Raw genomic sequence first — 21,763 nt, forward strand, 5'->3', positions numbered from 1 at the left:
TTAAAATATCAATTACTTGAATGCTGTTACTTGTGAAACATGGAAGTTGACATGACCAATACAATTTAACCAGTAATTCTGATTAATTAGTTGATAGTTCAATAATAACGAGTATCAATGCAGCACCAACAGTCGATCCTAAGATCAAACAAGTTTGGCTCATGTGCCTAATACAATTGGTGTATTTCTTCATCTCATTTTGTTTAATTCAATCAATATAATACACACTGCAGAAAACACATGACTACACACATGCTGGACAGGTGTCTTCTTTGCACATTGAACAAAAGTGTTGAGATTTTATGGCACTGTGGATATTTTTCTACCTCCGATAACCGATTAAAATAGTTCAATAGCAATGGATGTTCTTTCCATACAGCAGTTCACCAGCACTAGTCCAGTGTATGTTTCCAATCTGTTAACCCCATGGGCCCTACTGACCAAATTATCATCTTCTAAGAAGTATTTTGATTGGTTGCAAGGAGGACTATATCATGTATTGAGCCAATCAGAGATATGGTAAGAATAGACAGTAGGAATGTGGGAATTAAGCTTAAAAAGGCTAAGCGATCTAAAACCTCAATTTTGTTTTGATTATATCGTTTTCTACCAATCAGGCTCAGTAAGAAAATCACACAAGAAAGTAACTAGCCTTTTTGGAAGACCACAACTCAAAATATTTTTTCATCACTCAAATTTTTTCAAACTAAAATAGCAAATAAGTCCTATTACTTTTTTTTTTAATTTGTCAATAGTGCCAAAACCATTGCCATGTCACATGGCTATTTTAATGGAAAGAGCTGCATATCCAAAACAGATCCAATTCCAAATATTTGAAATCTACACACCCTGTGTGGAAGATTAAGGTCATGTCTTATAGGGGTGTATGGATTTCAAATGGGTTTACCTGAATGGGTGACTCTATTTGAAATCTACACTCCCTGTGTGGGAGATTAACATCATGTCTTCCACAGGGGGTGTATGGATTTCAAATGGGGTTACCTGAATGGGTGACTGTATTTGAAATCTATACCCCCTGTGTGGAAGATTAAGGTTATGTCTTCCATAGGGGGTGTATGGATTTCAAATGGGTTTACCTGAATGGGTGACTCCATTTGATATCTATACCCCCTGTGTGGGAGATTAAGGTCATGTCTTCCATAGGGGGTGTATGGATTTCAACTCAACTGGCATAGCTCATTGAACCTTTTGAGAATAAACCTCTTACTCTCAGTCGCAGTCAGGTAAACCATACATAAAGAACTATGGGTCAATTCTACTCTTGTTTATAGAGGATAGAAAAAGAAATCAACAGTGCCATCCAAATCAATCTCACACTTTTGATATGGCAATAAAATATAATAATTCACTATACAGTTCAAACGCAACATCACGAGCCAAGCTTCTTGCCAGCGCCCTCTAGCAACGCTTTTTCTTCAGCTTCTGAGCTCATTCCACCTTGCAGTCTCATCTGCAACTCGTTTCTCTCGTCTGGCGAAGTAGTATGGGTATTGGGCCTTTTCTCTCGGATGATACATGTCTAATACCTGTGAAAAAAGAAAGTTATGATGAGAAAATAAATAATGTAAGAATTTAGTCATGATAACAATAATATAGTGACAAGGCACATATCCACTCAATTAAGAGTGCTCAAGGCACTAAAACAAAAAACAAACAAAAACTAGAAGCAAAATCATCAAGGAAAATAACTTCAGAATTACAGAATGTCTCTGACATACGATGAGTTTTAACAACTTTTTAAACACAGTAACATTTTTAGCAGTTCTAATATAAATAGGCAGTTCATTCCATAGACGTGGAGCTGCGATTGCATATGATCTGTCACCCCATGATTGGATTTTGCTTCTTGAAGAATTTGGATGTGTTTCCAGATCGAAGAGTACAAGTGGTAACATAATTTGAAAGTTCAGATAACCAAAAAAATTATGGTTTTACTTATTAAGGGATCTGGAATGAGCGTTTTGAGCGTTTCGACAGTATTTTTTGTGGGACATGAGAGCACATCAGACATATCGATTTGCATTCTGAATACGAAAAATGTCTTTCTGATATCAAATAATTTTCATTTTTTGAAATTCACGATATAATACAAATTTTATGACAAATTATTAAAATTTGATATTTTTCACATTTTGATATATATAACAGTCCTCGAGTAAATTTTATAAATCTAATAACATATTCTTAAAGTGTATGTAGCTGGGAGGAAAAGCCGAAGATCAATTGAAAATTTTGACCTTTCATATTGAAAATATGGATTTTTTCCCAAAAAGACCTATGTTTTGGAAAAAAAATTCACATCTTCATTCCACCTACATACACTTTTAAGTATAAATATCAGATTTATAAAGTTTACTTCGAGTACTGTTTTAAATATCAAAAATATCAATTTTTAATCATTTGCCATAAAATGTGTATTACATTGCGAATTTCAAAAAATCAAAATTATTTGATATCAGAAGGACATTCTTCGTATTCAGAATGCAATTCGATATGTCTAATGTGCTCTAATGTCCCACAATAAGTACTGTCCAAACGTTCATATCACAGCCCTTAATTACTTGGAAATTAATATAAAAGTTACGGACGTCGTTGGAAAACAGGCAGGCCAAAATCCAGTGAAAATCACGAAGGGTCCCAACTGACACAATCCTATCCTCGGATAGATTCCAGAACCCATACACCCACTATGGCAGCCTTAATCTCCCATGCACAGGGTGTAGATTTCAAATGTGGTCACCCATTTTGGTAACACCCCCTATAGAAGACACAACCTTAATCTCCCACACAGGGAGTGTGAATTTCAAATGGAGCCGCCCATTAAAATAAATAAATAATAAATGTTTGTATTTATACAGCGCCTTTCACATGTGAACATGTACCAAAGCGCTTTACATTTATTTCGCCGTCATTAGAATATGTCAGCTGCCATACAATGCCCAAGGCATGCTCATACCTTTAGGGCGGCGCTCAATGGACAGTATTCATAACAGCTCCCCATTTCACACCTGGGTGGAGAGGAGTAATCTCACGTTTAATCGAGATAAAGTGCCTTACTCAAGGGCACAACACGATGGCGTCGCCGGGGCTCGAACCCGCAACCTTACGATTATGAGTCCTAGCCCGTTCCGCTCGGCCACCGTGCTCCCATTCAGGGTTGTCTGTTCCAAAATGGGTTATTCTAGTTGAAATTCATACATCCCCTGGAAGAAACAATCTTATCTTCCTAACAGGGAGTGTGAATTTCAAATGAGGTTACCTGAATGGGTGATTCAGTATCTAATCTACAACCCTGTATGTGCAATATGACAATTGACTTTTTTAAATTCCTATTACACCCCCTGTGCAATATGACAATTGACTTTTTTTTAAATTTCTATTGATGGGGAAGAACAATTTGAGGCATATCACAACATGATGCAACAAATTTTACATTCAGTTTGGCCCCATTATGACCTTCGTGGGAAGCATGGGGGCATAGAAAACATGGAACCAATTCTAGTTTTATCATTTGAGGTGTTAAGGATGCCAAACATAATTGGTGTCACTAATGTAGCAAGAAAAAATGCTAACTCAAATAGCACTACATAGCGCCACATACTATAACTTACAAATTCAGGGGATGGTATATCACGTTCATATCTGGTTCCACCGGGTGAGTCAATAACTGTTAAGAAAATATCAAATAAGTTGAAATTTACAATAGATGATAAAATAAAATTTAATAAGTAAATGATGTTAGGCCAAGTAATAACCAACATGTATATCATCCAAACTTTCTCAAAATTTGTTGAGGGAGGCCCTTATTATTTGTTACTGTGTTATAAATTGGCCATTCATTTCTGTGTAAAATCGCAATTGCAAAGGCTTTGTCAACACAAGAATATCATAAAAAGTGGGAGGCCCTAATATATTTGTTTTATCCCCATAAGTCCTACCCTTAGGCGACCAAAAAAGAAACCCTGTTCTACGGGCGGACGGACCTTTCAAGTAGGGTCGGTCGGTCGGCTTTTTTTTTGTTTTGGAAATGACCCAAAAAATAACCATAATCGGTAAATAATTTGCAATTTGAGAAAATAAAAAAAAAAAAATTTTGTTCCTGAAATTTCCAAAATTTGGGTCGGCATTCATTTGTACAGGAAAAAAAATTTCCCCAATTTGTTCAAAATCTGGGTCGGTCGGGCCCGTAGAACAGGGTTTTCTTTTTTTCGTCGCCTTAGCTTGAAGAAGTGTTTGCAATGTGTTATGATAACCATGAACTTCTGTACATGCTTTTGCCATTTCAGAAACAAAGTAAAGGAGCAAATAAGAAAAATAACAAAATTATTTGAAAATCTCAATAAAATCGGTGAGGGCAGCCTGCAGGGCAGGGATGATATACATGTAAATGTTATAAATTTATTTTACTTGGCCTTATGTGAATGAATCTGAAATGTTTTTGACATATTCACAAAAGGTTAGAAAAGGTTACCAGAAAACATTTAAATATTGGGTTATATTATGGGTATAGGGTATTAAACACTTTTATAACATTTCAAAAACATTTTTTTACAATTACTGCAAATATTCAAACATAATGGTATTGAAGTGTTGACAAATATTTGACAAAAATGTTTGCCATTTTTTTTTTACAATTTAACATTTTGAAAATATTATAAAAAGGTTGTTGTAGTGTTTGAAATGTTTTCATGACCTTTATATAACCCTACAATTAATGTTACTAAAACCTTTTTACCCAAAACCAAACTTGTTTTAAAAAGCGTTTTGTGTTTGCTGGGCAGATACAAGTCTACGACCTGCCCCCCCAATTACAATGATCTGCCGTGTCTGGAGGATTGTAAACACTACGCTGAATGAAACGCGGTGTCGCAAGGTACATCCCTGCTAACCAACACTCTGGTTACTTTAAAAAAAAATTAATTTAATATAAGCCAAGGTGTCATAAATCATTCTTACATTTGTATGGTTGTGGATGTTGTGAGGTGTACATGTCTATATATCTACATGTGTATATCATTCTTACATTTGTAAGGTTGTGGATGTTGCGATTCCCACCATTCATCTTCTCCTTCTTGTAAGAGCCGAGTTGCTACCCTCATATCAGTCTCATTTTTATGTTGATCGAAACGATCCCTCAAAAGTGCTGCCTGGTACATAAACTTCAACCTGAAATATATCAGAAAATTTTATACCGTACCATGGTACATTAAAAGTATTGTTACAGAAATATAAGTCAACGACTGGATTGAAATAAGGGACCGGGCCGGGACCACAGGCAAGTTTTGCTAAGAACCAGGGGGCAATTTCTAATAATGAGGGGCATTTTTTTTGTATTTAAATACCCTTACACTACGACAACCTCTGTCGGTTAACATTCACTAAAATTACACGCATAACTTGTACAGTTGTAAACGACAATGATTCAGTCTGATGATGAGTTACCCAATCATGAGTATAAACTCAGTTTTACACAATGACTAATTTACATCTAGGCACAAGAGGCAGCGTTCATGTACTGTTACGGTCGATCCTTCATGTAATTATTTCAATCCTAACTCAATTTTGTAAAACTTCTGTGGTCCGGGTACAATCGCGTAGAAGTGAAAAGGTCAAAGGTCGCCGCGCTGGTAGGACGCGAAATAAAAGAGCTCCGCGAAAAGGGACAATTTATTTTATAAAATCCGTGATTATCTCATCCATCCTGAACTCTTTCTCATCAAATATCAGACATTATAAGTATCTACTGTTTTGTGGATAATTGGGGAGAAATTCTGTGGATTTCCGAAGAAGATATCACCATTTTTTGGACTTGTGTATTTGTTGTGTATAAAACGATTAATGTTACGTTGAAGCTAAATGCAGCGGAGACCAACATATTTTATTACAGGAGCAGTTAACGGAGCAGACCTAAGTTTTTAATATTGTGTGGACTAACCAAGTTTTTAATTATCGTCGCTCATTATAGTCGAGTATTTGTATAAAGGAGAAATCCAAATTTTAAAATTTTCGCGGGAATCGACGCCATCTTGGAAACCGGAGCTGACACCCAATGAAGAGGAGGAACGCAAGTATTATCAGTATATCCTATAGTATTTATGCAGATTTCATAGACTAGTTTACGTGCCATAGTGAATAGCAATAGTGAATGTTATCAAAGCGTTGTAGTAGTTGTACATGTAAAATCATCACACGTATGCAGGACCAAGCCAAGTAGCAGCTATAGCAGAGAGGAGTGTTGTTGGACAAAGTTGTTCCAGTACATGAGTATTTTAAATTAAATGTTTGTGGCCGTGCCCGTGGAAAGTACAGTGGAAAGTAAAATTTTGTGATAGTAAAGTACATTTTGTGATATACCAAGAAACTTATTGTAGCGAATATCCAGCAGTGGCTTCGTTTGCAGTTTACACCGAGACAGACAACATACAGAAGAGGAATTTATTTGGCCAGTGTCAGTACAATTGTTTTAAAAAAAGTTATATGGTTTGCTGTTGAGTGAAGTGACAATTCCGTATAAATTGTGCAATATATTTTTGTGAAGTACTTATCGTAGCAGGGTATCCAGCAGTGGCTACAGCATCCAAGACAAGCAGCAGAGAAGGAGTGTATTCATCAGTGGCTTCGTTTGCAGTACCCAAGCTAAGCAGCAGAGGAGGAGAAATTTAGTCAGTGTCAGAAGTTAAATATTTTGCTATTGAGTGAAGTGGCATTTTTGTGATAGTGCATCGTACTTTTTGTGAATTACCGTACCAAAGAAAATAAATGTACATTGTAGCAGAGCATCCAGCGGTGACTACGATAGAAGCAACAGATTAGTCCCAAACAAAAATGTTTGGTAGACTCATAACCGGTGCGATCTTACCTTTCCGATGTTGATTAAGATACTTCTTGCATCGATCCCGAGATGCGGAAAAAACCAATAGTCATTTTGTCCCACATAAATGAATAAATAACAAAAACCCCGATCCCCGAGTGGACTCACCCATCCGGTGACGTCACACACGATAATCATCCCTTATCCGACTTGGGCAGCCCCTACTCGCCAAACTTGTAGGGGCGGGGGGTCGGATAATCAACATCGGAAAGGTAAGATCGCACGGTTATGAGTCTACCAAACATTTTTGTTTGGGACTAGACTCAGTACACCGGTCGATCTTACCGCTTCCGATGTTGATTAAGATACTTCTTGCATCAACATCTGAAAGATCGATCTAGCAAGTAACCGACGGATGGAGGTACAAGATTGGCCAGCATCTGATAAGGATCGGGAGTGGGTAGCATGGTAATCGCGAGGTCAAACTATTTCCCCCCCTCACGGCCGAAACAGAAAGACTACGTGAACAGACAAAAACCCTGAACTGAAAGTGCAGTGGTTAAGAATAGAAACACTGGTTCTTACCATGTTGGAATTCTGATTGTCCGCAAAACACCTGATACCCAACCACCATGTTATCTCCCAAGAACAGCCCTGGTGAACTTATCGCCTGGTCGTTGGTTTACGTTTTTGTAGTAAACCGTGGAAAAGGACGACGGGTTCTTCCAGGACACAGCCTGACAAATCTCTTCAATGGGGACCCCCCTATGGTAGGCCCACGATGATGAGATAGATCTGGTTGAGTGGGCCTTGGGGCGCGGCGTCTTTTGCCGCCCGAGTCCACCAACACCTGGACCAGCCACCGTGCAGAGTCTGCTTAGCGGCTGGACCGTGCGGTTCTGCGTGGGTGATAAATAAGCGGTCATGAGCCCCTCTTAAGGTTTGTGTTCGGCCAAGGTAGTGCTGTAGCGCCCTCACCGGGCACCACAACCTGTCTTCGGCTATTGACGAACCCTGCCCAATACTGGGTAGGAAGAGGGGTGAGTGTCGGAATGTACTTCGCTCGTTTTTTGCAAGAAAATCCGGGCGTAGAAACAGCGTCGCTCCGTTGTTAGTAAATCGGAGGCTGACTTGAGACTGCGTGCAACTCCGAGCAGCGCCGTCCCGAAGCCAACGCCAGAAGAAAGGCATTTTAAGAGTGACGTATTTAAGGGTCGCTTTTGACAGGGGCTCAAAGGGGACCCTTAATATACTCCAAGACTGTGTTGAGGTCCCATGGCGGGACCACCTTCCTTTCCGGCGGGCGCTCGTTGAACATACCGTCGAGAAGAAGACTTAGGGACCCATCTGAATTGATAGTCGACCGCCTTCAAATCCCGATGAATCGAGAGAATGGCTGACTTGTAGTTGGCTATCGTTGCCTGCTGAAGTCCTGACCTGAACTTTTCTGTCAGAAAATCTGCCACTAGAGGCACAGGGGCTCTAGTGGGAGATGTATTCTCTCATCGCACCATGCGTAGTAGGGAGCCAAACGCTGACTATACGTGCGGAGGGTAGACTCGCTCTACCCCGGCGATGAGAGAAGCAGCTTCTGATGAAAAGCCTCCCTCCGCCGCACGTTCCCTGATAAGGGCCATGCAGCTAACTGCAGGTGCTCTAGTGGTAGACTTGGTACCTCTCCTCCGGGCATCCGGAGTAGATTTGGTAACTTCGAGTACTCGCGGCTGTGCCGCTAGTAGATCCACCATCGGTCGAAACCACAGGTGTTTCGCTAGAACGGTGCTATCAGAATGACGTTGCAATCCTCCCTCCCGATCTTGGTCACCACCCTTGCGAGCAGTGAGATCGGGGAAAGCGTAAGCAGTCATTCTTCCCAGTCTCACGGACAGAGCGTCCACGGCGAATGCCTGTGGGTCTGCGACCCTCGAGCAGTACACCGGCAGCTGATGATTTCGATGAGCTGCGAACAACTCTATCGAGGGGTCGTACATCACCTCGAAGATCGCCTGGGCGACCTGCGGAGCAAGGGACCATTCTGTAGGTCCCGACACCTTTCCTCGTGACAGATCGTCCATGAGGATGTTGGTGACTCCCGCTATGTGCATCGCTCTCAACGTAATCTGCCTGGCCTTGCACCACCCTATCAGGCGTGGTGCGTGCAGGCACAACCGTGGTGACCTGGTGCCCCCTTGTCTGTTGAGGTAGGCCACCACGGTTGTGTTGTCTGTTTGGACAACGATATGAGATCCCACGATCACCTTCTCGAAATGCTGGAGAGTTCTCTCCACTGCCCAAAGTTCGAGAAGGTTGATATGGAACTCCGCCTCCGTGGCCGACCATAGGCCCGAGACTGAGTCCCGTGGATGTGGCCCCCCAGCCCAGCTTTGACGCGTCGGTCGTCACTACGTGGCCGACCGCTGGTGCAGGAAACCTGACACCTTGAGTCAAATTGGGCTGATGGGTCCACCACCAGAGTTCCTCTCGCGATCTCCGACATCGGAACCGCGAGGGATATTGGGTGACGACTGGGCCTGTAAAAGGCTAGAAGGTGTAGTTGTATAGGCCTCATGTGAAAGCGGCAGTGCGGCACGAGGTCTACCATACTGGCCATAAGGCCCAAAACCTTCATCCATGCCACAGCGGGTGCCCCTCTGACTCGCCAAGAGTCGGGCACACCTCGCCATGTTCGCACCCTCTCGGTGAGGGCGCCGCGATCCCTCCTTGAGGTTGATCTGGGCCCCTAAGAATAGTGGTGTCTGCGTCGGGACCAAATTGGATTTCTTGACGTTGATCAGAAATCCCAGGTCCCGCACCGTCGGACTACTAACTCCACGAGACACTGTGTCTCCAGCGGGTGCGTCCGTAAATGAACCAATCGTCCAGGTAGCACCACATGTTGACTCCCCTGCGCTTCAGGTACGCTGCCACCGCCCTGACCAGGAGTGTAAACACTCTGGGGAGGTGGACAAGCCGAATGGCAGGCATCGAAACTGGTAAGTTTGACCCTGTACCTTGAAGCGTAGAAACCTCTGATCTTGAGGTGCGATCGGAACATGCAGATATGCGTCCGAGAGATCTAGCGATGCCGCCCACATACCCTTGATGGGGCAGGCTAGCACCGAGCGAGAGTCTCCATTCTGAACCTCTTGGGCCTGATGAACTGTTCAACGGCTTGAGGTTCAGAATGGGCCTCAGTCGCCGGTCTTCTTTGGAGCCAGAAAAAAGTGCTCCAAAACCCCTTGGTGAAAGGGGGGTAGACCGACAATCGCTTGCTTCGTGAGAAGCTGAGTGACCTCTGACAGTAGTGCCCGACGCTGGGGGCCGTCTGGCGGCACTACCGTGGACCTCTGAATCGTGCAGGCGCACGAGGGGTGGCTGGTAAATTCCAGCCTGTAACCCCCACTGACCACTGACAATACCCAGGCGCCCGGTGAGATGGCATGCCATCTCTGGGCGTAATGCAATAAGCGTCCGCACACAGGGGGAACCCCCTGTGGGATGGCCAAGGCCTGCCGGCATGGCCTGTCGACCGCCGTGCCCTCAGGACCGATCTGGTTTGCCACCCTTAGAAGAACGGCTCTTCTTAGGGGCTTGCCATCGATCCAGCACTACTCTTGCGCTTCCCAGTTTTTTGGGAGGTGCTGGAGTAGCCTCGGCTCGGGTGTAGTCTGTGGTGCTGGCGTCCTGCTGAAGCCGGAGCTGGCGCTGAAGAACGCTTAGAAGACTTCTTCTTCTTGTGCTTCTTCTTCATTTTACTGCCCTTCCCTTGGTCAGGGCAGCCTCTGACTTCTTCAGAGTGCTCTCATTGGTGGCCTTCTTTGCCCGGTCCTCTACCGTGGCGCAAAAGGCCTGTCCAAAGAGTAGCCCCTGTCCCACCGAGTCTGACTTCTTCATTGCTTCAGCAAAGTCGGAGACCATAAGTTGACTGGAGGGACAGACAGGCATTCTCCGGCGGCGAGATGACATCCTATGGGCTAGGCCCATAGAACTCTCGTTGAGGTTAGCTGTTAGCACCGCTAACAGATTAACCTCGCGGAAGAGTTCCGACGTTGCCCGCCGGTCGTTCGCTACCTTCCTACCGAGGTGCTCGGCAAGCGTGGTAGCGACGCTAGAGACTCTGATAACCGAGCGTGCTCGCTTATCGATGAGCTTTAGCTCCTCCTCCCACTGGGGAGAGACGACCCGTGCGCCTTGGCCGCTAGCGGCAGGCGCTAGCAACGCCTGGATCCATGTCAGGGACCCTGAGGTAGGTTTCGTAGCCCCCCTGCGAAACACGCAGTGGAAGCGTGCAAGCACGCGGCGTCGAAGCTCCAGCGAGCCTGACAGCCCTACGAAACCTACCCTTGAGGTCCGCCGGGAATGCAAGTGCGGGCGACCCTTGTGTGGACGCCAGCTAGCTGGGCATCCTACTGAAAAGATGCCCTGGTCCTCCTGAACGGACTCCTCCTGAGAGAAAGCCAGGCCCAAACCTTGGGCCACACGGCTCATCACCTCAGCGGTGTCCGCAGGCAGACCATTGCTAGCGAGTTCCTCACGGGGAAGCGGGGGAAGGATACCTGAAGCTACCTGCACAGCCTCATCAGACTGTGAGTCGCTACTGGTTTCATCTTCCGACTTCTTTCCCTCGCCTTCAGACTCTGACTCACTCTCTGATGAGGAAGAGATCTGACGACGGGCATCTGAAGGTGGACAGGGAGGTGTCGCCACCGTGTGGCTAGCCAACTGAACACCAGCAGAAGAGGGAGTACTCCCGCCAGACCCGAGATGCTAGCCATAGCACCCGGGATCCGCGCTCTCGCTGCTGTCGCCCTAGCCATAGCACCGTGCGGCCTACGCTGAGCTCTGTCAGGGTTAGCCACTCGCCGCCCAGCCTGGGTAACAGCTGGTGGTACTGCGTGCCCATCGCTAGGCGGCACTTGCCACGGTGCTGGACCGTGGAAGAAACCACCCTGCGGCGGATACCACGGGCATACCCTGTCGGTAGCTGACCCTGAAAGGATCCGCCACCAGGGAAACCCCATGGAACGGTAGTACCAGTACCGCCTCCCCCTGTTGCCACAGAGACTGTGGCAACCAGGACGCAGTACTGCGGTACCTGCGTGGTTGTAGCGTAGGTGCCCGGTAGGGCTCCCGGCTGCGCACCACTGTACCCATGCCTCACAGCGCCCCCCGCTAGAGGATCAAGCCGTGTGTATGGGTACCCCGCTATACTGGCTGTCCCTTGGCTAGAAGGAGCTTGCCTAGTATCACGGGTAGCTGAGCGTGTATACCCCGATCAGTCACCTCGCTACCTGAATAGGCAGTATCAATCAATGGAGCCATGCTCCGCTGAATAGATAGTGATCGATCATAAGAGGGTAATCGACCCATTGACTGTAATGGATCACCCACGCTCTGCTGGCTCTCGAGGACATAAGTGGGTTGTTGATCAGCCAGGCTGTTCAAACTACCTACCCTAACCTCTTGAGCCTCGCCCAAGGTCGCTGTGTGTGGCGGACCACTCACGGCAGCTATGGGCGCGCGTGCATAGTGGCTACCACTGAAGTCGAGCCGTAGCTCGTCTCGTAGCTGCCACCGTTTGCACTTGGGTCGCTGTCCCGTGAGAGACTGCGAGCCCAACCCGGTATAGCCGCTAGCCAGTCCCGGAGGACAGCCGGCAGCCATTCCAAGGCCCAGGGCATCACTCGGCGGTCCCGCCATGGAACGCTGCCGTGTGACAACCCCAGTTGGTTCTGCTAAGACTACACCCGGCGTTAGCCCCGGTATCGCCTCTCTGCTAAACCCATGCACGCCATTCGACCCTTGCGGGAACGAAAGGCGTGCTGCGTGCGTGGATCAACCCAGGCAAGCCCGGGTTCCACTGGCACGCTGCGCGTGCTACAGACCGCCGAGGCAAGCCCGAGGTCCGTTCGCACGCTGTATGCTAGGATTCAACCCAGGCAAGCCCGGGTACCCTTGGCATACTGTCCGTCGCCGGCTACTTCGCGGTGCTAGACCCGCTGTTACATCCAGCAATAGACGGGTGTCCACCTGCAAGAAACTCGCTAGAGATCTCACTGGTAGACTGGTACTCGCCTGTTAGGGGCAAGTACCGCCCTGCTGCCTGCTACTAGCTTAGACGTTATGTCAGTGCTTTTCGCTGGCTGCTAGGCCTTCGGGCTCGCTAGCAGTCCCCGGAGGGTCCGCCTGCTTGCCGGGACCGGAGCCCCAGAGGTTACCTTAGCGTGGCCCTTGCCGTCGCGCTAGTACCTACCATATCAATCTTACCTGTAGGCTTCTGTTTCTTGGTCTTCGCTTTCTGTCCGTGTCGAAGACCCAAACGAGCGCTACTTTCTAAATCCTCGAAGTGAATGTCCGATAAGCCTATGCAAAAAGAAGCACACTTATTTGATTTAGAGCAATCCCTGTGGGTGTAGCAGAGTGGATCGGGTCCCACTCTGCCACAAGGGAAGGGCATGATTGACAAGGCCTGGACATTGTAGTAATCGGGAGCGTATAGCACTACCCCCAGAACACAAGCTCAAGCCCAATAAACAGACCCACACGCACAGTGGCTGTCGCTGATGTAGTGGTATGATATAAAAATATATGTACAAAGGGATGAAAACTGAAAACCTTTTGCTATAGATTTGTCAGGCTGGTCCTTCGAAACCCACGAACTCTTAGCAGTAACTCGTCATCAGACGCGTACTGAAAGATATAACGATAGAGCACACCATAAACATAGCGATAATCACTCACCATACATGTATACACAGTACTGTACAAACATCTATTGTAACTTACTAGTCTGCTATAGTTGTTTTACGTGAGAACAAAAATAAAATGGCGCCCTAAGGGCGGCCATTTTGAAAACGTGTGTCCCGTATACGAACGGAAACAATCATACAAGCTCAGTTTTTGGATCGTTTTTGTCAATTTTCTAGCCGAAAAATGTCGTCAAAACTATCTCCCTAGCGTACTATACTGGTTGGTTTTTACCTCAGGTGTAACAAACAAACTGTATATCTCGTCCTTTGGTTCGTAATGATACTTAGCGTTGGTAAAGAAAAATCCACACGCCTATCTCATCTAGAAACCAAGGAGGATAAGGATGATTATCGTGTGTGACGTCACCGGATGGGTGAGTCCACTCGGGGATCGGGGTTTTTGTTATTTATTCATTTATGTGGGACAAAATGACTATTGGTTTTTTCCGCATCTCGGGATCGATGCAAGAAGTATCTTAATCAACATCGGAAACGGTAAGATCGACCGGTGTACTGAGTCAAGACAAACAGTAGTTGGCAGCAGTGAGTATGAAAAGACTTGTATTTGTGTAGTGCAATATATTTTACGGGAGCAAAAGAAATAATTGTAGCAGTGGCAACGAACAGCGGCAGCAAGCAGTGGCAACGTAAGCAACATCCAAGATAAGCAGCAGATAAGAAGTTATTTTATTATATGAAGATGCTAAATGTTTGATGTTGAGTGTAGCTAGTGGAAATTATCGTGACAGTGCAATATTTAGTGGTATGACTCTTTCATAATCATCGTACAGTGTAGAACAATATATTCTTGTGTAGTACCAACTGACATAGTAACTGTTAGCAGTGACATCCAGTGATAAGATATGTTATGAAGCTTTCTTGATTACTGTGAAGTGAAGTGAAGTGTCAATTATATGATAGTAGCAGTGGCAACGAACAGCGGCAGCGAGCAGTGGTAACGTAAACAACATCCAAGATAAGCAGCAGATAAAAAGTTTTTTATTATATGAAGATGCTAAATGTTTGATGTTGAGTGTAGTGGAAATTATCGTGATAGTGCAATATTTAGTGGAATGACTCTTTCATCATCGTAGAACAATATATTCTTGTGTAGTACCAACTGACATACATGTAGTAACTGTTTGCAGTGACATCCAGTGATAAGACATGTTATGAAGCTTTCTTGATTACTGTGAAGTGAAGTGAAGTGTCAATTATAGGTTAGTAGCAGTGGCAACGAACAGCGGCAGCGAGCAGTGGCAACGTAAAACAACATCCAAGATAAGCAGCAGATAAGAAGTTATTTTATTATATGAAGAAGCTAAATGTTTGATGTTGAGTGTAGTGGAAATTATGGTGGTAGTGCAATATTTAGTGGAATGACTCTTTCATAATCATCGTTGAACAATATATTCTTGTGTAGTACCAACTGACATACATGTAGTAACTGTTTGCAGTGACATCCAGTGATAAGACATGTTATGAAGCTTTCTTGATTACTGTGAAGTGAAGTGAAGTGTCAATTATAGGTTAGTAGCAGTGGCAACGAACAGCGGCAGCGAGCAGTGGCAACGTAAAACAACATCCAAGATAAGCAGCAGATAAGAAGTTATTTTATTATATGAAGAAGCTAAATGTTTGATGTTGAGTGTAGTGGAAATTATGGTGGTAGTGCAATATTTAGTGGAATGACTCTTTCATAATCATCGTTGAACAATATATTCTTGTGTAATACCAACTGACATAGTAACTGTTTGCAGTGACAACCATATGTTATGAAGCTTTCTTGATTACTGTGAAGTGAAGTGAAGTGTCAACTATATGATAGTGCAATTAATATTGAAGCGTGCTCCAAGTAGACGGAACGCTTTCCTGCATCGCTTTTATTAACTTTTAAATGATTTTCGCTTAGTGGATGTATCCTGTTTTTAAAAGAGTCGTGCCAGGAGATATTTAAATCGCAGTGCATCATCCTTTTAACATTGCAGTTTTTGGTGTTAATTTCGTGAACTTTGTGAACTAGTGAAATAAATTGTGTTGCAGTGTTTTGAACTTTTTTGGTGTGCATCATAAGCGGGAGTAGGAGCATCACAACGCTCAATCTTTTTCATCGCAACCTTTTTCAACAATGGTAATCCCCATCAATCAGGAAAACCAGCTAGCAAGGGAGTGTAATGTGTGTGGCAGACAGGGAAGTCATAACCGTAGATGGATTACATGTGGTGAGTGCAGCCAAGATTACCATGCCAGCTGCTGTGGTGTATCAACAGGTGATTTCAACCAAATCAGAAATGGAAAACAGTGGTCTTGTCCAGAGTGTACATCTCCCTGTACCATGTGTGTTGACAACGTAAAATTTGGTGAGGAGGGCCTGGAGTGTGATGCATGCGGGGCATGGACACACTGTGCCTGTGCTGGAATGGATAATGATACTTATGATGCCCTCACAAATAAATCTTTCAACTGGTTGTGTCCGCACTGTGAGATAACTTGCTTCACCAACTCGTATTTTTCTTCAACTGAAGGAGAGACTACTGACAATGATGACAATGACAAGGACAACAAGAGTGGGGACAACGACAGAGACAAAACTGACAGGACCAAAAATAAAAGGAAGCCCGCAAGCAAGAAGAACTTGCGGAGAGAGATGTTGTTTACTACTCTGAACATAAATTTCCAGAGCATCATGAACAAGCGTGCATGGAATGGGAGGCTATGATTCATGAACTAAAACCGGACTTCATCCATGGGACAGAGACATGGCTAGACTCTTCAATAGAAAATGCTGAATTTCTGCCAGATGGATACGCTTTGCACAGGAGAGATAGATCTAGTGGGACGGATAGACATGGTGGTGTCTTTTTTGCATACAGGAAGGACCTACCAGTCAACCCAGAGGAGGCTTAAAGGCATTCCTACAATGCACTATGATTGGGAAATTTGATCAATATAACCTAATTTTAAAGGCAAAGTCCCCATTGCCACACACACAAAATGGTCATTTTAAAACTGCAGCCAACGAGCTAATAGTTGAGACTTAGGACTGATATTTGATTTTCTTACAGGAAACATTCATATTGTCCCACTGCATTAATTTTATTCCTAAGTCTCGATGTTATGAATGTTAAATAATAGGATGAAAACACCAGATATTTGCACACAATTCCAATGCAAGGCATGATCAACTGTACCATATGTGTACAAAAGCCAGACATACAAGGTCAGAAACCCCATTGGGTTGTGGGAATGTCTTTAAACATCCTCTGCAGTCAACCGTAGACAAGAGCTGGAAACAAACAGTGAGATGCTTTGGTGTCAACTTGATATCCAGGGGAGAAGACCTATACTGTTTGGAACATTGTATAAGCCCAAGCATGATGATATAGAAACGGTCGAAGACCTAGCGGTGATGTTAGAAAACATCAACAACCACTCCAAACTCAAGGACGTAGTCATACAGGGAGACTTAAATCAACCAAACATAGACTGGGTAGACAAGACGGTGATTGTAAACCATCCGCATCCAAAACAACTGCAGAGAGGCTGCTTCAGACTGTACAAGAGCATGGCTTAGAACAGGTGGTTGACAAACCAACCAGACTCAACAGCATACTTGATTTCGTTCTCACCAACAACTCTTCCTTCATCAAAAATGTGGAAGTCATACCAGGCTTAAGTGATCATGAGGCTGTGCTATCAGTGCTAAATGGATTTGCTCAAGTAAAGAAGAAACCTCCCCACAAGATCTACCTGAAGCACAAGGCTGATGTGGAGAAGATAAAGCAAGACATGAAGATCTTTGGTGACTCCTTCAGAAATGAAGCCAACCTCACTGTCCAAGAAAAATGGGACATGTTTGATAGTAAGATCAAACAAGTGATGGAGGAGAACGCTCCAACCAAAATGTCATCCAACAGAAGAAATCTTCCTTGGTTTACTAGAACTCACAGAAGAATGAGCAGGAAGAAGGGTAGAATGTACAGTAAAGCCAAAAGAACTGGCGATCAGAAAGACTGGGAAGAATACAAAGAGTTCTGTAGAACCGCCAAAAGAGAGTTGAACCACGCCAAAAGAGAGTACGTTATGGGTAAGCTAACACTTTCTATGGAGGAAAATCCAAAGGCCTTTTGGTCTTTCATAAAGAAGATCCGCCAGGAAGATACAGGAGTTGCTGATCTGAAAGTCAACAATAAAATAATCAGTGATGATCTTGGGAAGGCTGAAGCCCTTAGTAACCAGTTTGCAGGAGTATTCACCAAAGAAGACACAAGTCGAATACCATCACTAGGAAGAAGTAGCATCCCTGACATTCCAGATCTCCGGATTGGTGAAGAAGGCGTGCTGAAGCAGATTAACAACCTGAAACCAAACAAGGCCCCTGGTCCAGATGGTATACCACCGTGGATTCTCAAAATGTGTGCTGAAGAGATAACCCCTGTTCTCACAGACATCTTTCAACAGTCGGTTGAGGAAGGAACTCTACCCAATCAATGGAGAGAGGCAAATATTTGTGCCATTTTCAAGAAAGGGGCTAGAGACAACCCTGGTAACTACAGAGGCGTATCTCTCACAAGTGTAGTGAGTAAAATTCTGGAGCACATAATACACTCACATGTTATGAAACACCTGGAGAAACACAATATTTTGGTGGACAACCAACATGGTTTCAGAGCCAAGCACTCCACTGTCACTCAACTAGTGTTAACCACTCATGACCTTACTAAAAGTATGGAGAATGATGAGACAGTTCATATGGCCATCTTAGACTTTGCCAAAGCATTTGACAAAGTCCCCATGAGAGACTCCTTGGCAAACTTGATCACCATGGTATCAGAGGATCCCTGCTGAAATGGATTAGACACTTCTTGACTGAAAGATCTCAGAAGGTGGTATGCAACGGCATGGTATCGGCCCCAAGGGAGGTGCTTTCTAGTGTACCTCAGGGTACAGTACTAGGCCCCCTATTGTTCCTGTTATTCATAAATGACCTGCCAAACAACATCAGGAGTACTGCTAGATTATTTGCAGATGACTGCGTCATATATGCATCTGGGAAGACCAGTAGAGAGATGGACATACTGCAGAAAGATTTACACCAGTTGGAAAAGTGGCAAGAGGAATGGGAGATGTCATTCAACCCAGCCAAGTGTTCAGTCATGAAGCTATCAACTAAGAAAGAAGCGCCTCGACAGAAGTTACAACTTCTGTGGACAACCGCTGCAAGAGGTAGACTCTCATCCATACCTTGGTGTCGAAATTGATAGCAAGATGAGCTGGAAGGCTCAATACCAGAAGTTGACATCCAAAGCCAACAAAGTTCTTGGTTTCCTCAAGCGTAACTTGTGGTTTTGCCCGAGAGAAATGAAAGAGACAGCTTATAAAACGCTGGTACGTCCAATCCTGGAATACGCTGGTTGCTCTTGGGACCCGTACAAGAAGAAGGACATCGTAGCCATCGAGGCAGTGCAGAGAAAGGCAGCAAGATTCTGTATGAATGACTACAAGCAACTCAGCAGTGTCACAGAAATGACCAGAGTGCTGGGATGGAAAGCGTTACAAGACAGAAGAAAAGACGCCAGACTCCAGCTCATGTATAGGATCATGAATGGGGAAGTTGGAATTAGAGCGGAAGACTATGTTCAACAGGGTGGAACAGCAGGATTGAAAACAAGAGGAAACAGCAGGAAACTCAAAAGGGAGCTGATCAGGAAGGATGTGCACAAATTCAGCTACTTCCACAGAACGATTTAACCGACTGGAATGACCTCGACGAGACGACAGTGACAGCGACGAAGCGGGAAATGTTCAAAATAAACTTCATTAATTAGCTCTTTTCGCGACGCGACGCCATTAAATGCGCATAGATAGGGACAGGTACATCTGAGTGAGGGCGCTATTTATTTTACTTGATAATAAAGCCCTATGTAAATCTGTGCCATTTGTGCCACTGAAAACACCATTTTTGGAGAAAATGATGAATAAAACCAAAATTTATCTGTTTCAGATGCTCTAGTATACAAATATTTACTGCTCATGAGGGATCTGGTGGAATCTATTGGTCCCCGAGGTGAACTGGAGACCGTGAGCCTACTATTTTCCCGAGACCGCCAGGTCGAGGGAAAATAGTAGGCTCACGGTCTCCAGTTCACCGAGGGGACCAATAGATTCCACCAGATCCCTAATTTAGAGCAGTAAATATTTGTTTTATATCCTTCATTAATATATTCTTTGTTCATTAAACACAAGGCATAGGCCTAGGCATAAATGTAGGCTAGGCCTAGTCAAGGCTACGCCGGCCTTGCTTTGTTTTGATTGAATGCACAAAGCACGCACACAGTTGAGTGGCTAAAGCTTACCGTGAAAATGTGTGACAACCTCTACAATACCGCCGTGAAACGAGTAGGCCTAACCATGTTAACATGTTCCCTGTTATTTCACCATCAATATTAAGATACTGATCCTGATGTAACTCAGATTTATGCCATTAAAGCGCCACATTTTAGCTGCACTTCTGTCATGTCTGTGCTGCTTAATTTTCCCGTTAGTTGTGTGCTTCGCAAGACCAGAGAAGATGAGAAGAAAAGACAAAACGAATTGCTACACATTAATACCCCGGAGCCGGTACTGATATCCCGCGATGTGGCGAGTTGCATTGACCACTAGGAACTGCGACGCAGTTACGAGGTCATACGCCGCTCGGGACGCAGCTCAGAGGGAGATAGTAAAACTATTTCCCGGAGATAGTACTTTGAATAGTACCCGTTCCTCATCAATCGGCTTGTTAACAAGTTTGCAAAATAGCAAAACTATTTTTGGTCACATGATACTCGTTTAACCAATCAATGAACGAGAATATATTAATGAGGGATATAATTTGCATTGACAACAGATTCAATGCTTTAGGAAGCAGAATGCAACATAGACTTCACTTTTGAATTTTTTTTTCTGTGAGATATGCCTTGGTGAAAATCACCGCTTTTGGTCAAAAAAGGGGTCAAAAGGGACATTTTGGGAAAAATTCTATTTTGACCCAAAATTCATCTTCTGACAAAAGGAAACATGGTTTGACAAAACTTTCATCCTTTTCACATAACAATTCCAGTTTACTTATTTGCTGGGAGAAAGCACTTTTTTGTTATCGCTTGGGAAAAATCATTGTTTTTGCCTAAAATGGGCCCAAAATGGCCGAAAAATGGCAAAATTTGACCAAAATTAACACAAAAATCACTTTTTTACCACCTTAAAATTTGAATTTTCATACAAAATTTCACAGATGTGTTGAAAATGATAACATACATAATATTCAACAAAAATTAGATTAAATTACAGTGAAAACAAAAAATTGACAGGGGGCACAAAAATTATCAAGTCCCCCCATGCCATGTTCCGACAGTAATTTCGCCATAACTTCACTTAGCAATACAGTAGAAGATTGGTTTTGGTGTCAAATTGTTTCTGAGAAGTTCTCTCTTCCAATAAACAACAATTCATGTTAATAGAATTAATTTGAAATTTTTATGCCTGTCCCTAGCATAGACCTTTGTCCGTGAAGTTGGTGAAGTACAGCATGTCTGGCAATGCTGACTCAACCAGAACCAGAACCAGAACCAGAACCAGGTCGCCTACTACGCGCCGCGCAGAAGACCAATGGGTCAGCCGGGTTGTTATCAAGTGCATTGATCAGCCCATCAGCGTGATTGTTTTATGCTTTTGTGTTTACGCTTGTGTACGCGATGATACGCACAGGCACGACCACAGCACAGAAGAAGTTTAAAAAAAACAACTTTAGCGTGTACGCAGTGTAAGGCGCGTGTATACTTTCTTCTGTAACGCGCTATATTCACGTGTGTTTATCGCGGAGCCACTAGCGTTCACAGTGTTCCAGTTTGGCCAAGAATTACTTAATTTGATTGTAGTACAGGAGCAAAATTCTGCACCATTCCAAGCTCCCAAACTTGCATGTAAAGCCTCTGTCATGTCTGTGGCATGCCTATTTACATATTTTGTATCATACCTATCTGCTCCGATCCATGATTCCAAATGACGGTAGCTTTTCTTGTACAAACGCAACACTCGTTGCGAGTGTGAGAGGAAACTGGTAGCCAAAGTAGCCATTTTTTTCCAGATTTTTTCAGTCGAAACGCCCTCTACCGACTCGGGATTTTTGTTGTTGGTGGTTTGT

General features: G+C 44.1%; 1 protein-coding gene across 1 annotated transcript; it reads right to left on the bottom strand.

Annotated features, from left to right (window-relative positions):
- Positions 1-387: 387 nt before the first annotated feature.
- Positions 388-21,742, bottom strand: LOC140146855 (NADH dehydrogenase [ubiquinone] 1 beta subcomplex subunit 9-like). Its single transcript, XM_072168745.1, has 4 exons — positions 21,596-21,742; positions 5,045-5,187; positions 3,633-3,688; positions 388-1,547 (listed from the first exon to the last, which is right to left on the bottom strand). The coding sequence occupies exons 1-4, from the start codon at positions 21,694-21,696 to the stop codon at positions 1,437-1,439; spliced, it is 411 nt and encodes a 136-aa protein (XP_072024846.1). The 5' UTR covers positions 21,697-21,742; the 3' UTR covers positions 388-1,436.
- Positions 21,743-21,763: the final 21 nt, after the last annotated feature.

The sequence above is a fragment of the Amphiura filiformis genome, chromosome 2, assembly GCF_039555335.1.
Source record: "Amphiura filiformis chromosome 2, Afil_fr2py, whole genome shotgun sequence".
Classification (NCBI taxonomy): domain Eukaryota; kingdom Metazoa; phylum Echinodermata; class Ophiuroidea; order Amphilepidida; family Amphiuridae; genus Amphiura; species Amphiura filiformis.

Coding starts and splice junctions, on each gene's coding strand:
- LOC140146855 (XM_072168745.1), bottom strand. CDS start 21,696: ATGGCTACTTTGGCTACCAGTTTCCTCTCACACTCGCAACGAGTGTTG. Junction 3,689..5,044: donor ACATCCACAACCTTACAAAT/GTAAGAATGATA, acceptor TTTTCTTAACAG/TTATTGACTCACCCGGTGGA. Junction 1,548..3,632: donor ATATACCATCCCCTGAATTT/GTAAGTTATAGT, acceptor CTTTTTTCACAG/GTATTAGACATGTATCATCC.